This window comes from Toxorhynchites rutilus, chromosome 2, assembly GCF_029784135.1.
Source record: "Toxorhynchites rutilus septentrionalis strain SRP chromosome 2, ASM2978413v1, whole genome shotgun sequence".
Lineage (NCBI taxonomy): Eukaryota > Metazoa > Arthropoda > Insecta > Diptera > Culicidae > Toxorhynchites > Toxorhynchites rutilus.
In genome coordinates, this window is record NC_073745.1 from 287,029,586 (window position 1) to 287,046,211 (window position 16,626).

At 37.9% G+C, this 16,626-nt stretch overlaps 2 protein-coding genes across 4 annotated transcripts in view; one reads left to right on the forward strand and one right to left on the reverse strand.

The window, feature by feature from the left end:
• The window catches only part of LOC129764346 (mitotic spindle assembly checkpoint protein MAD1), a 78,000-nt gene that overhangs the window by 24,993 nt on the left and 36,381 nt on the right, over positions 1-16,626 (forward strand). The gene's annotated exons all lie outside the window — the stretch shown is intronic.
• The window catches only part of LOC129764347 (gamma-1-syntrophin), a 157,687-nt gene continuing 141,812 nt past the window's right edge, over positions 752-16,626 (reverse strand). For all 3 annotated transcript variants that reach the window (XM_055763333.1, XM_055763331.1, XM_055763332.1), the window contains 4 exons: positions 15,478-15,662; positions 14,991-15,374; positions 14,713-14,916; positions 752-14,525 (listed from right to left, as the gene is read on the reverse strand). In XM_055763333.1, coding sequence (XP_055619308.1) covers positions 14,415-14,525; positions 14,713-14,916; positions 14,991-15,374; positions 15,478-15,662 — 884 coding nt within the window. In that variant the 3' untranslated portion in view covers positions 752-14,414. The remainder of the gene's footprint in view (positions 14,526-14,712; positions 14,917-14,990; positions 15,375-15,477; positions 15,663-16,626) is intronic.

The window sequence follows — 16,626 nt, forward strand, 5'->3', positions numbered from 1 at the left end:
TTCGACGATATTTGTTCTGAAGATGCATTGATAGGCGTGTATTCGTTCAAGTCTTCGTCAAACTGTCATCTCGGGTATGGGAGATTGTAGTCAGTCATCACCTTAACAAAATCTGTCATCGAACTGATAAAAAATGGCGCGGATAGTTTTAGCATGGGTACACATCGTTGCTCCCGTGGCCGAGTGGTTAGCGTCAAACTTAACATGCCGGGGGTTCGGGTTCGATTCCCGTTCTGGTCGGGGAAATTTTTCTTCAAAGAAATTTCCTCTGACTTGCACTGTGGTCAGGCGTATTCTAGAGCTTGCCACTCAGAATGCATTCAAGGCGTGTTATTTGGCATAGAAATCTCAACTAAGTACTAATGAAAATGACGCAAGTAATACTACGTTGAGACGGCGGAGTTCCTCTAGGAACATTAGTGCCATATAAGAAAAAGAAGAAGAAGAACACATCGTTGCTTGAATTTAGTACATGTAGCAGATCAAGCGGACTGCATTCTGGTTTTGAGTCGCAACATGAACTGGTTAAGCCAGGTAGGAGTCAGCTTACCTTAATCGATTCTGAAAAACGTTTTGTCAATCGTAAGAGCTATAATGCAGTATTAAGAAATTTCACCGATATTGGGTAGTTTCACCCATTTAAGCTCAAAGCGTAGAACATTTGCGTTTCTTCACATCACCTATACATGCACGAATCACAATACGAATATGGGAATAATTGAAAGACACGTTATCAGATGTAAATCCTTATTTATTCGATACTTATAGTTTCATTTCATCATCGCCACAAGTGCTTAACCGCAAGTAATTTGAGAATTCCTTATATGAGTTTACCTTTTAAAACATTTTAGCTAGTCTAAATCCTATAATTATTAGACAGTGAAGTGTTTGTCTTATATTTGGTTTAAAGTTTTTGTTTCCTCGTATTTCGCTTTTTGCTATCACTCATTTTGAAGGGGAAAATAGTACAGAATTTAAACTTTCTTGTCGGTTTGTCGAATTGACACAGTTGGGTCACTATTTTAAACCGCATTGTATACGTTATTCATCTCTCCTCACACGTTTTCGAATGTTGAATGGATCCTTTCGGTGTATTTTAATTCCTGCTAAACGAAATCCATGTCGAATCCAACAGGAACCTGCTAATTTAATCGATTCTAAGATTACGAGAGAATGATGTTTGAAATATAAGATGATCTTTATTTCCGATTTTTAAAAGGCAATTTTCATTGAGTTTTGTACTGGAACTAAATCGTTTTTTGTTACAATTTATGTTTCAATTTGATGCATTTGATCGTTCTTTACTGCAGGGAGCAATTCCCTGTTATATAATTTTTAGATAAATTTTGATTTATTTGTTCTGCTTTCTCTCTTTTCGTGGATGAGAAGAAACATTGAGCTTAAATTTTAATCTGCGAATTTGAATATTCCTGCTTTGATTTTTTTCGATACCCTATAAAATTGATTCCATGCAATTAAAAACTTCGCACTGATTTACTATGACTGTGTGCGTGAATAAGGAATTACTACAAGACGGTGTGGTGCATATAAGGGTACTAAAATATAAACATTGTAAGTTTCGACACTTATGTACCGCTGCGGTGCGTGCGAGTGTTAATGTGTAAATATAGATACTTTGTGATAAATATTCATACCTTCTCTGTGAACGAGTTTCGTTTGAATGCAAGCGTATTACCTGCTAGTAATATAAATAAAATTTCTTTGCTTAGAATACAAGATTTTAGTCCGTTTCCAAATTCTAGCACAGCTGCGGTAGCCTTAATTGCGGAACTTATGCTTAATACGAATTAAACTTCTAATAAGTTTCAAACTTGAACAATGTTAAAATCAATAGCTGATCCAGTAAATGTATATTTCTCCTAGATTTGGGCCGAAACTGGTAATGAGCTTTTTTTTATCTCTCGTGTATGTCTATTTGGTCTTCCGGAAGTGATTCATGTTGATCATAACTACTACTAACGTGTTTGGAATAACCTATCCTCGTCAGTGAACCGAAGAATGCTTCCTATTAAATCTAGAAAAGAAATCGTTGAAAAGATTAGTGGAAGAGATCGTTTTCCTCTGCGGATAGAATTGGGATTCCCGTAATTGCTAAATCCATTCTCAAACGCAATTCCAACCAAAAGGCTTGCGAAAGCAATTCACCAGCTCGATTCAAAATAGTCTCAAAATATTTCCCCTACTATTTGCACTACCCTAGCGCAATTGCTATCGGATTATATTGTTTTTCCTGCTACTAGTTGTTAAAAATATGCTTGTGCCCATTCAAATTTCCGTTTAGTTTAGACGCCATTAATGTTTCTGTGTGTGTTTTTGGTTAATGATCTAGCTACTTTGTCTTGTTCAAGACGTATCTTTTAGGTGGGATTATTCGACTGACTGGCTGATCGAGTTAAGAGCAAAAAACACAAAACCGTGAACAAAGATGTATCACGTGAACTGATTGGACTGTTGGCCAAACGTGGGAATGATTGATATATTGAGATAGAAACTTTTTCATTTGCGTTTTGAGTCTGTTGAACCTGTCTTATCAACCATTTATTTGTCAAAAAAAAGATGTGGCAAATACTGTCGAAAGCATCTGAAGAATTATGTTCCTCTTCCGCTCAATGTCAACATCAACGGTGCCGAGTAAATTTTGTGCTCCAATAAATTCTGAACAGGAATAAGGGTAACAAGGACAATATTGACGAGAAAAAAAATTTATTCAATTTTTTTGCATCGATTTCCAAAAATGTTTATTAATAATTTAAATGTAAATTATTTATTGAACAATTAATAATCATTAAGTAATCAAAGGTCTAACGGAAACGTTATAGGAATCAAATGAAAGCTAGTTGAGTAGGTGCATTGGATTTGCTATTAAATTAGTTTGCAAAACATTATGTTACTCCACAAAATCTTTGAAAAAACAGCAAGAAATCTATTTTTTATTTTTCCGATATGTTTGTCCACTACATCTACACACACCAAGATAAAAATTTGTTCGTAAAATATTCCAAAACTTGGGAGTTAAGACTTTGAAATGACATACATCTCATTTTTATGCGTTCATTCTATGTACAAAAAGTTGTATTTTATTCGTATTGAAAAAATCGGCAATTACTTTTCGGACAACCCAATATTTTTAGAAGTGCCAAACCTAGTTGTATATAGCCAAAAAGCTTTAGTAATTAAGGCAATTTAGAGTATCGAAATAAAATAATCTGAAATGTGATGTGTGAAGAAATAGTCCTATCTCCAAAACTATCTTCAAAAGTGCACATGCATTTCGTAACGTGACAACACGCCCTGCTCGAAAAAAAGCTCCACAAAGCGTCACGTCTCAAAATCTTTAAAGTAAGATTTCTCAAGAAACTTAAAGGTAGCGAAAACTGTAAATATTGTAAATATAACTATGCAGTTGCTTAAACACTCATTTGCAAAAAAAAAATCATCTGGCACCCCTTCTACACGAGAGAAGCAGTAGTGAACTTGACAACGTGAATTTCTTACGATTTCACTGAGAGAAATAATTAGTAAATATAACGAATTTTTTGGTAAATACTACCAATCTATAATCATTTTCGACCGTACTAATAAACACATATGTCAAGCAGAACCATGATTCGGAAGCCCAATATCGGCTACATTTTCTCGCCGAAAATGCACGTATCAGAATCATATCCTTATTATACCTTCGTATTGCCTTATGGGAACAATGAAAATGGTTAATACGCGCTTTTCTCGCCAGTTTTCAGATATGACAATATCCAAGCTTACTAATGTTATCGAGTAAAATATACTAATCTCTGGTAGGGGTGCGGGTTTGTTGACAATATGTACAAAAAATTTGTACATTCTACTAATTTTGCATTACCAAATGTATTTGGTAGTTTTCGACCGAGGATTTTTCTAAGTGTTGTCTTTTGTGTTTCCTGTGTGACTGGAAGCAGGTATACTTGTAGGCGTAAACATTCCACCGATACACAATTGTCAGAGATGTGCGTATATCGAGGCGGGATATTTGCAATTATTGTTATCTCAGATTGTTCTGAGAACCAAGGATGCCAGATGAAAGGACATGTCTATTTTGAACACAATTCACTTACTGTTAATGCATTTAATTTTGTGTAATCATTTTGATTACAATTAGAGTGATGCGAGAACTATTGCATTTTTATCTGATCATTCGTCAAAATTCAGAATAAATTTGATTATTTCAATTTTTCTCAGTGCCATTTGACCCTTTAACCCTTTATAACAACTTCAAAGAACGAAATCCTGACATGGGGAATGAAACCTTTGAATTTTTTTTAACTATTGAAACAGTTAAAAAATTGATGGCAATATAGTCCCGTTATCCCTCTATAAGGCGACGAATTTAAACATAATTTTCTACCGGCGCTCCAAAGTCGTGGTTTTGTTACCAAAAAACGACTCCCATATCAAAATCGCAAAACACCCCAACAACATTGAAGTATTGCCAGATACCTTTAGATGTTTTTGGTTTAGTAAAATATTGAAATAGTATTCCAAGTGCAGCGAAAAAAACTTTTTTCGTTGGTGGCAATACAGTTGCCACGGCCTTATAAAGGGTTAACCTACAACGTCGTACCGGACTCGTGGTGTATCGATGTGAATTGATTACTTCAGGCGCAGGATGTTTGAGGGATTGCTTCGAACGATACTAACTTCCAAATTTATTAAAATTCAGATATGAAATATACATAATTTTATAACAATAAGTTACTTATTTCGAAATCTCCTAGTAACATTTTTTGCTTTTGTTGGTTAAGTCAATATTGTTGCAGCCGAAACAATATCAAATTCAGTTAGCCTAATCGTTCAATTTTCGTTTACTTCGTAGAACGTTCCAATAAGATCTTCTACTAGAGAGATATCTATGAGTGGATAAACAACAATTTTTTCGTATTTGATAATCAATATTTCAAAACAACATTTGGTAGTAATACCACTACGGTTCATTTCATTTCTTCCGTTTTTTGACGTGGGACTACGTCTAACCGGAGTATATGGGGGGTAAAATGAAAACCTAAACACAGAACATGCTGGGAAAAATGAAAGATTCCGAATGCTTATAACTCGAACATTTCTTCCTGGATCGGAAAAAATTGTGCATCAATTGATAGGAAATATTTCTACGCTTCTATCGCAATTAATAAAATGTTATTTTTCATTAGATTAACAATTAAAAAACTGTAAAATGTTAAGCGTTACCTAAACGCCCTAACTACCTCGTTTTGATTGGCCCGATTTTCGGTTTCCCTAACACAGCAATCAAAACCAAGCAGCATTGAAGAAATAAGCATTGCAAATACATGAAAGTCGGGGGTATTTTTGTTCCGACTGAAATGTGTTTCCCTAACACAGACTTCAAATCCATGGAGCGTAAGGAAATTGGCATTACAAATACATACAGATCGGGGGTGTTTTTGTTTCGACTGAAATGTGTTACCCCTACACAGACTTCAGAACCAAGGTGTCTGAGGAAATTGGCCTTGCAAATTCATACAAGTCGGGGGTATTTTTGTTCCGACTGAAATGTGTTTGCCTAACACAAACTTCAAAACCAAGATGTCTGGGGAAATCGGCTTTGCAAATAAAAGCAAACTGCGAGTACTTTTGTACTCGCTTGCCTTTGTGCAAACTAGAATATGTTTCCTTAACACGGTCTTCAAAACTTAGGAACCTGGGAAAATCGTGCAGACACTAGAGGCGAATGAACTTCCAGGATTAATCCTCTATAGTATAAAAAGTAGAAGTTGAAGTTGTTGATTCATGCAAGCCGGAGGTACTTCTGAACCCGCATGTTTTTTTGCACTCCGAAAAGTGTTTTCCTAACACGGATTTCAAGAACGGGTACGAACATAACGCTTTGGCTCGGTTATTCAAGATTGCATTGAAGGATATGCCCTCATATCTTCTACTCACTGAAATGATTGCTAATCTAAAGTAGTCCCACGTCAACCTTGCAGTTATATCATAGATATAACCCACCCATTTTTTTTTATGTAAAACAAGTTTATTTAAATAATGAAATACATTAATACATAATTCAAAGTATTGGCCATCGCTAACCACTTCTTTTTCCCATCTTTCTTGCAATTTACGGATTCCGACGCGAAAGAAGCGTTCACATTTTGAAGCCAAGAATGAATCCGGGAACATACTGGGAGTACAAATTGAAACAATCTAGATTCTATCCCTTATTGCTCATGTCATGTGATTGTCATATTTTCGTGAAAAGCGGTAATTTTGTTCTTTATCGCAAAACATTAGGCCCGTATTAGGGTGACCATTCCCATTTTAGGGTGGTCCGAAAAATAAACTTTTCACTTTTTTTTTTTTTTTTCAAAAAATGACTTTTTCATAACTCTCGAATTACAGGGAAACTTCGATATAACGTACATTTTACTTTCAAAATTGTACGTTGTATCGGGGCATAATAAAGAACTCAGAAACATAGCTCATATTACTTCATTGTGATGCTGTTTGGGTACAGTTAGTATGTAATGATAAAAAAATCCAACTAGAAGGTGAAGCCAACCTTTTTCATGATGTTTACCTTCGTACTGTTGATTGAGGGTAAATAGATAAAATCATTATTATACTTGCTTGTTAAAAAAAGTTTTTCCCTGTAAAGCGCTCTTCGTTCGTTCTTTGTTTTAGTAAGAAACAAAAAAAAAAGATTTTTCTTTGTTTTTTCAAGAATATTCCGGACTAACACAATTTTTTGCCAACCAACTCAACAGCAAATTCAATTGACCTTATCAAGCAGCTTTCAGTGGGTTCCAAGAACGTTCCTATGGGACCTTTCCACACATAAATATTAGGCTGTCAAAAAAGTCCTGCGGTATTTCCGCGAGGTGTCGTTGTAAGCGCGTAGTTCTAGTTGTATTCATTGTATCGAGTCATACTATAATATAGTCCTTGACAGTGTTTTGTTTGGTTAAGTCGTTCCTGAGTTATAGTGTCGCAAATATGGAGCAAACTAAAGAGAAAATCCGACATATTTTACAGTACTACTATGACAAAGGCAAAAATACATCTCAAGCTGCCAATAAAATTTGTGTAGTTTATGGACCCGATACAGTTTCCATTTCCACCGCACAACGATGGTTTCAACGTTTTCGTTCTGGTGTAGAGGTCGTCTAAGATGCGCCACGCTCCGGAAGGCCTGTCGTCGAAAATTGCGACAAAATCGCTGAATTAGCCGAGAAAGACCGGCATAGTAGCAGCCGTAGCATCGGCCAAGAGCTGGGGATAAGTCATCAAACCGTTATTAACCATTTGAAGAAGCTTGGATTCACAAAGAAGTTCGATGTATGGGTGCCACACACGTTGACGCAAAAAAACATCTTTGACCGTATCAACGCATGTGAATCGCTGCTGAATCGCAACAAAATCGACCCGTTTCTGAAGCGGAAGGTGACTGGCGATGAAAAGTGGGTCACTTACGACAACGAGAAGCACAAACGGTCGTGGTCGAAGCCCGCTGAAGCGGCTCAGACGGTGGCCAAGCCCTCATTAACGGCCAGGAAGGTTCTGCTGTGTGTTTGGTGGGATTCTCAAGGAATAATCTATTATGAGCTACTTCCCTATGGCCAAGCGCTCAATTCGGACCTGTACTGCCAACAACTGGACCGCTTGAAGGTAGCACTCATGAAGAAGAGGCCATCTTTGATAAACAGAGGCCGCATTGTCTTCCATCAGGAGAACGCCAGGCCACACACTTCTTTGGTGACGCGTCAGAAGCTCCGGAAGCTCGGATGGGGGGTTCTTTTGCATCCGCCGTATAGTCCGGACCTTGCACCAAGTTTTTGTCCATGGCGAACGAGCTAGGTAGTCAGAAGTTAGCCACAAAAGAGGCCTGTGAAAATTGGCTATCCGAGTTTTTTGCCAATAAGGAAGCGAGCTTCTATAACAGGGGTATTATGAAGTTGACATCTCGTTGGGAACAAGTCATCGAACAAAACGGCGCATATTTGAATTAAAACAGATGATTGTAACTAATTCTATGAACAAATGAAAATTCAAAAAAAAAATACCGCAGGACTTTTTTGACAGCCTAATATTTCAGTTTGAATGAAAAATTACTCCTTCGTCTTTAATGATTAATAATTGAATAAACAACCTTCGCACCGCAAATCGAAAGGCAGTTTTTAAAACTCCAATAAATTCTGCACAAGGATAATTTGTTGCATCGACGAAAAAAAAAAAAATTTTTATTCTGCATTGGAGAAATGTCCACTTGGACAACAGAGGGAGGGGTATAGATAATGTCCACGCCTGTCCACGAAGGGGGAGGGGACAACCCCGTCTAATATCGTGGGTTTTCTGTCCACGTGGTACGTATGTGCACATCCCCTAATAACATTATTAGTTGGTAAACTAAACGTAAACTGACGTAATCACCAAAACTCACGATTTGGGAAATCTTGTTTTGTCGTTTTTAGTTGAATAATCATGACGGTGTACAATTTATATAATATAATCTGTCCATTCAATAAATATTAACTGTCAAAAATGGGCCGAAGGGGTTTAATGAGCTTTTGTTGTTTTAATTCAATTGAAAAACGCATTACGTCTGTTTATGCGACCAACGTCTTGGTTGAACGTTTATTCGCAAGCTTGACGTAGGCTAGTATGTGTGTGATACACAATGATAGAACGACCGATTTAACTATGTGTTCTCTCAAACATATGACACGTAGGGTGAACGCTTAGCTGTGACGTCATGACAGCGGCGTGAAAGACATCGACACCGCATAAACCTTTGCTTAGTAATCATTGGCCCTGGACTTCCCTTTCATCATCAACGAGCACGAGGTAAGACGTTTCTCCGTTAAAATAGATACGCTGGGTGATTCCCAAAGAAAGATCTATTTATGAAACACACAGTATGTTGCTGTTCTTACCTCACTCACCTGAAGGGATTGAAATTAAGATTTTCTCCGACAGTTGACAGTCTCAGTAATTGCAGGAAGGAAATGAATTTGGAAGAAAATTCCTATAATGTCCGGAAGAGGTGCCCAGGATTTGCTGTAGTCGTTATACTAGTTCCGAATCAGAAACTGAATACGAATCTATCAATCGCTCGTCAAGACTCTTGTGAGAAAATGGTTCTTGATAATGACAACGTTTATGAGATTACGGTTCGTGGAATAAACAAGTTTTTTAATTTCGAAGAAGTTTCAGATTAAATCAGGGGAGGATGTGGTATTGAACTGTGCATTGACAGGAAAATAGAACAAGGGAGAAAAGAGAACAGTCGTGGATTGGAGACAGCTCTAACAGGAAGTGTTGAAGTAGTGTTATTGAAGTGTAAATAAAGCAGAATATTACAACGACGTGCACCCTTCACCAGGCATCTCCAACCAAGTTTGCTTCCCATACTTTTGCAATTCCTCTGTCATTTTTGACGTGGGACTACGTCTAACCGGAGTATATGGGGGGTAAAATGAAAACCTAAACACAGAACATGCAGGAAAAATTGAAAGATTCCAAATGCTTATAACTCGAACATTTCTTACTGAATCGAAAAGATGTTTGCATTAATTGATACGGAATATTTCTACGCTTCTATCGCAATTAATAAAATGTTATGTTTCATTAGATAAACAATTGATTAACTGTGAAATGTCAAGCTCTATCTAAACGCTCTAACTGCCTAGTTTTGATTGGCCCGATTTACGGATTCCCGAACACAGACTTCAAAATCAATGTAGCTGTGGGAATCCGCTTAACAAATATACATGCAAGTAAGGGATAATTTCCGGCTGAAATGTGTTTTCCCATCACAAACTTCAGAACCAAGGTGTCTGGGGAAAATTGGCATTGATAATTCATGCAGGTCGGGTGTATTTTTCCTCCGACTGAAATTTGTTTCCCTAACACAGACTTGAAATCCAAGGAGCGTGGAGAAATTGGCATTGCAAATACATGCAAGTCGGGGGCATTTTTGTTCCGGCTGAAATGTGTTTCCCCAACACAGACTTCAGAACCAAGGTGTCTGGGGGAAATTGGCCTTGCTAATTCATGCAGGTCGGGTGTATTTTTCTTCCGACTGAAATTTGTTTCCCTAACACAGACTTGAAATCCAAGGAGCGTGGAGAAATTGGCATTGAAAATGCATGTAAGTCGGGAGCATTTTTCTTCCGACTGAAATGTGTTTGTCTATTACAGACTTCAAAACCAAGATGTAATCATACCAAACGTAAAAGGACTGTCACTAAATTTACTTGCAACGAAACACATAATAAATCACAATGCATGAATTGACCTCACATGGCATTATATAATCTTTTTACGCACAAAGCAAAGATATTGAATTCAATTGAATTCTGAAATTGTTTCATTCAATCAAAAATTTAATCAATACAAACAAATAATTGTTAAGCTAAAGTAGTCCCACGTCAACCTTGCGGTTATATCATAGATATAACCCGCCTATTTTTTTTATCTGTCGCGTTTTTTATCATCTGCGCTCCGTTGTTATTCCGTCGATATTTTCGGCAAAATAGGAGGAAGTTAGATCTTATAAGATGTTCTTTATTGACGGTTCACTCATAAACGGGTCCACTAGTTTCGGCATCTTCAATGAAAATTCCAGTGCCTCTTTCAAACTCAAAGGCGCTTGTTCCGTGTATGTCGCTGAAATGGGTGCGATATACTATGCTCTAGGGATCATTGAAACACTGCCCATCGACCATTATTTTATTTTTTCAGATAGTCTCAGCTCAAAAGAGGCAATCCGCGCAATGTTGATGAACGCTCATCTGATTTCCTAACAAAAATAAGATATCTATTGAGTGTTTTGGTCGAAAAATTATTCAAGATTACCTTAGCCTGGGTTCTCTCTCATTGCTCGATTCCGGGGAATGAGAATGAGGATTCGCTAGCTAAGGTAGGCGCTTTAGAAGGCACACAAAAGACAAATTGCTTATAATGAATTTTTCCACATTCCTCGTTAGCACACACTCGTAAGTTGACAGCGCATGTGGAGTGAAGATGAGTTCGGTGGTTGGTTACACACGATTATTCCTAAGGTCTCGACGAATGCATGGTTCAAGGGATTGAATGTAGGTCGTAATTTCATTCGCCTGATATCTCGGCTTATGTCCAATCACTACAACCTAAACGCGCATGTTTATCGCATTGGACTCGCAGCAAACAATCTTTGTGATTGTCGCTCTCAGCTCTCTAGAGCACTGAGAGCACAAGGTAGACAATCGGATATCTCCGTCCGGGATATCTTAAGTAGCCGTGATCCTGATCTCCATTTATACCTGTTCCTCAGAAACGCCGATGTCAACGTTTAATGATGCTTCCTTCGTTGTATCGCTTTTCCTTATTCCTCCTATCCGATCGATAAACTTTTACTTAGTAGCGGTAATATACACATATTCTTTACAGATACAAGGGCCGAAGGTTGTGCAGCCCAGCCCAGCTCATTCACCAAGAGCTGAGGATTGTACCAACAGGCTAACGCCATATGAACCTTGATAAAAATATATATTTTGGATAAAAAAAAAGTAAGGGGTTGTATTTAGGACACGACCACATTTCCGACGTAGAACTACGCAATTATATAATGCAATCCACTTGTTTACCACTTTAAATATTATTTTAGAATGCATCGATTTTTTTTAAAATAACTTTTTAGTTTTTTTTATTGTTACTTTTTCAGTAGTAAAAATTTTCATTTGAAATTCAAACAATTTTAAACTGGTAGGCCTGGCCTGGTAAACTGATGGAGAATGATATGGATATCGCTACCAGACTATAATTTTAATTATTAGATATATAATAAATTAATATATTACATTTACAATTGAACAGCGCTGCCAACCCGTACCAGAATTTTCCCATTCCCACTCAGATATCGATCTCAAGCTATAAACACTTATGCTCCCATATTCCACTCGAGGATCGAGCCCCACAACATGCAACAGTAAGGCTTTCCTACGGGGATTTGAAAGCATACTTCCATGAAATATACGTTGTATTTAAATAAATGTAGTGTATATCTATATTCTAAAATTCTGGATACCAAAATATGTGAACGGAAGAATTGTCAAGCGATCATTGTATTTTACATTTCCCTCTGAATTTATAGCATCCGCGAAAGTTTATTCACTTCTAGTATCTGAAATGACGATTTTCCCAGGCTTCTCAGTTTAAAAGTACGTTTTAGGGAAACTGCACAACGACAAGCGAGTATAAAAGTACTCAACACCAAAAAATACCCTCGACTTGCATTATTTGCAAAGCGGATTTCCCCCAGGCACATTAATTTCGAACTCCGTGTTAGGGAAACACAGCTCGGTGGGAACAAAAATACCCTCGACTTGCAGGTATATTTGCAAAGCGGATTTCCACAGATTCATCGATTTTGAAGTCTGTATTGGGGAAACCGTAAATCGGGCCAATCAAAACTTGGCAGTTAGGATGTTTAGATAACGCTTGACATTTTACAGTTATTCAATTGTTCATCTCATGAAAAAAAAAACATATTAATTGTGATAGACGCGTAGAAATATTTCCTATCAATTGATGCGAACATCTTTCCGATCTATTAAGAAACTCGAGAAGCTCGAGTTATAATAAGAGACGAATGAACTCTCAGAGTTTAAAGTCTCTCTAATTCAATACCTTCCTTCCTTCGAGTTATAAGCATTCGAAATACCGGTAGGGTTAGCACACAAATCGGCAGAACAAATGTATGGGAAAAGGGAAAATCTTCCAGTTTTCATGAATTTCAACCGTTTAGAGATTAGTGAATTGTAATGTATAGCATGTCAAACAAATCTTATAGAATTTCCGATTCGATTAGTATGCAAATCATGAGAATTCGTTCACAGTGAAAATAGTTATTATCGTTAACTTTATTTCATAAAAACGTGATCTGTTTTCTAATTTGGCACTCTTCCTGAAAGACGTAGTTCTACGTCAGAAACATTCCATTGGGCAATAAGTTCTGTTTTATGAATGTCGACGAAATATGTTATCTCAGTCTTGAGATTGTTTTATTTCTCATCTCCACTCAATAACTTGTCATGAAGTTGCTTTAACTTAATAAAATCATTGAGGTCTTCGAATTTGCGTATTGTTCGCTAATTGTTCCGTCGAGAGTGGTATAATTGGGAGGTGAGCTTTCTGGTGGTTTTGGAGAAAGAGAGAACACGATGAACAACAGTTTCCATTGACGTATAAACTGGCTGTTTCACATTTTTTTTGAAAACACATTTGATTCATTACGAATTTTAATAATTGGCCGTATGCTCAAGACAGATGGGATTCGGACTCTTCTGATTTTTTATTATGTATGTTTTTCTTGCGGTTGATGTATTCTAGAAAAATCAATTCTTTTTCACGGAACATATATGAATATAAAACTGAAATTAAAAACTAAAACATGATACGAAACAAGATCGATTTAATATTATACTCTTGTAGACTATGCCGCGATATGAACAAGTTTCGCTCCAATCAATCATTCCCAGGCATTGACCTCGTACCTTTCCCTCCTTTCCCTCCGCCCACGGTACCTAAAATCTTTATCCTTTCTTAGTGTGAGTTTTTAACTTATAACCAAATTCAACGTTTGCCCCCTGCTTATAACTATGACTGCTTTGGTTAGCACGACTCGCCGCCTAATTAATGCTACAAGTTTGCTTTATCTCAAACCCCCTTCCCGTGTGAGCTTTCCCACTCGCGTGAGAATCCTTCGGTTTATTCAAATTTATTTGGTTTTCAATTACACTCCCCATTGCTTGCTACTTGCTGAAGTCTGTGGGCACCATATCATAAAATTTCGATTTAGCCGTTTTAACATGGATGTTGATGTATATAGTAGAACAGATTTGGTAGCTCTTTGCACCCTCTTCGCGCCTCCTTGCTTCTTCCTCGTTCATTAGCACCTTTCTATAACACAAGAGATCCGGAAGCCTCCCAGGGCCTCCCGATGCGCTCAATAAGTTAGGTACGTGTTATTATTCTTTAAAACAATTAACTCTACTACCTGGTTTCGTTATAACTAAGACAAGTACTTGTGAAAATCAGTCAATTTTAGTCGCCTAAATGCATCAAACGCTGGAAAACACTGCTTCGTTACGTAGTATCGTTACTAGTGTGTATATTTTCTAGGGAATTTCGCTGACTCTCTGGAAGTTTTGAAACCTAAATTGAACTACACAACTGCTAAGTTTGCTCTCTGGGGTTTTTTTTTTGATTGTTTGTCGTCAGCCAACATCGACGAGATGAATAATTGCTTACGATTCTATAATAGTCACTCGTAGTATGCTTCCTGTATCATCGTCATCGTCATCACGATCATCTTCACCTGCTAATTGACTAGCAGCAACAGCAGCGACAGCTTCAGCGTAAATTCAAGCCTGCTGAATCGAACTCAAAAAGGTAGGATCTACCGAAGCAACTTTAGCCGTTAGAAACGCATGCATACAAAAGAGTAAACTTTGCAGAACTTGACATTCGAGTTCCTAAAAGAAATGAAGAAAAAGAAGAAGAAGAATAAAAAAAGTTAACCAAAGTTAACGAACAACGGCAATTGGGAATCGAAGAAAAAATTTCGCCAAAATTAACAATCAGCAAGAAACGACGAATGGAAATCAATTAAACTACATTTTTGATTTGTTATGGGATTTTAGAATCAAATATCATACATACCTTGGTTTCGATGGAGCGTGTCTCATGGTCCTGGAAGTGAAGTTTCAGTTTGGATTTACCATCATCGCTTGAGCCACGCAGTTGGGAAAATTTGTACTGCCAAATCACGCTGGCGTCGGCACCTTCGGTTAGCGAAAAACCTGTCTGCCAATCCAAGGTTAGGCCTCCAGTCTTACCGTGGTGAGATACCGCAAATGTTTTCCGCTGGAAGAACAAACGTGATAACAATCAATTTGGTCCCACAAAAAAAAAACATTCACATTCGTTGCGGCACTTACCCCTAATTTAATTACACTAGTGACAATGGCGGCATTCCAACTGTTCTCGATTCGCAGCAGCTCCTGTCGCGTCTCGACGCTCAGGTACCGCGGCTCGTGGCCCGAACTCTGCAGCAGGAAGCAGTGCTGCCGCGAATCCACCGTCTCCGACTCCTTCACCACCCGGAACATGGTCTGGTAAACTTTGTACGCCACGGAAGCTTTTTGTAGCCCGGCCACATTCAGTGGGGGTGAATCGAACAGCATCACCTCGGTGCCTTTCAGCACCAGAAAACGCGGTTTGTAGCTTTGCCACGAAATGTGATTGTTGATGACCCCTTCGTTCACCCAGCCCATGTACTCGATCCGTTCGCCCACCGGGAAATTGCGATTGTACAGTTTCATCTGTAGGGAGCGGGAGGACAAAAAAAAAACAGGGCGAGAGAGAGAGAAAAAAAAGTAATTCCAGTATCGGTTTCGCATCCATCGGAGCGGTGACAATGCACACCTGCAGGCTCGTTAGTCCCACAATGTTATCGGCGATGTATTTGAGCCACTGGCTCAGTATGGCCAGGTCGTCACAATGAATTATTCCGGTCGTCGTTCCATTGAGGCCTCGCACTTCGAACGCGTTTGGCCGCAGCTTATCGGTGCCGTAGATGTAGCGGGTGACGTAGGCCATCATGAGGGGAACTGTTGAGGGGATGGAAATCGAGGATGAAACGATCAGAATAGTGTTAGCAGTTGCGTGCCGTGCGACGAAATATTAGCTGATTGGATTTTTAAGCGGAGGGAAAAAGTAAAAAAATGTGCTTGGCTAGCCACTCGGTTTTCAAAAAAAGGTCAGCGGCCACAAATTTGTTCAATTTTGTCACAGTTTATATTAATTATCTATTAGGATAAGGGAAATCATGATGAATCATATACTGATTTCAGACAGGTTAAAGAGTCAAGTTTCATAGAAACTTGTCATCAGTAATATATGTGACATCCGGTTTTTTACACAGGATTGCATGTTGGGCCATTAAGGTTTATACTGTTTGTTAACAATGTTTAGTATGTTCTGAATCTACCGATAGTTTTGATGTACGCAAACTAGGGTGGCAGCGAAAATGGTCATGTCAAATTTAAAAATTTAAATCGACCATGTACATTTTATTTATTAGCCTAAAAAAATGACCTGTGCAAAGTTTCAGCTCAATCGGACATGATTTAGGGGTGCCTCAAAGCGCTTAAAGTTTTGATTTTTTTTATCCTCGAGAATCTTCCAAGGGGGGAGTACAGGAAATTTGGAAAATAGAAATTTTTGTTTTTGACGCCAAATGACTCAAAAATGCATAATACGTCGAGATCTGGTGTCATCTCTAAAAAAATTTTTGGCTGAAAATCGACCTTTTGGGACTGAGAGGCAATGAAGGTATGGAAAAAAATTCATCATCGAATTTCAAAAAAAGAGCCAAATACATTTTGTTTGTTGGCCGAAAAAAATTAACTGTGCAAAATTTCAGCTCAATCGGACATGATTTAGAGGTGCCTCAAACAGAGGCGACGCGTGACCAACTGAGCAACCTGTTCAATTTCATTTTCAACATTAAAACAACAGTATTGCGATGATAGATTTTAACATTTTTATTTCTCAACATTTATCTATACAGTA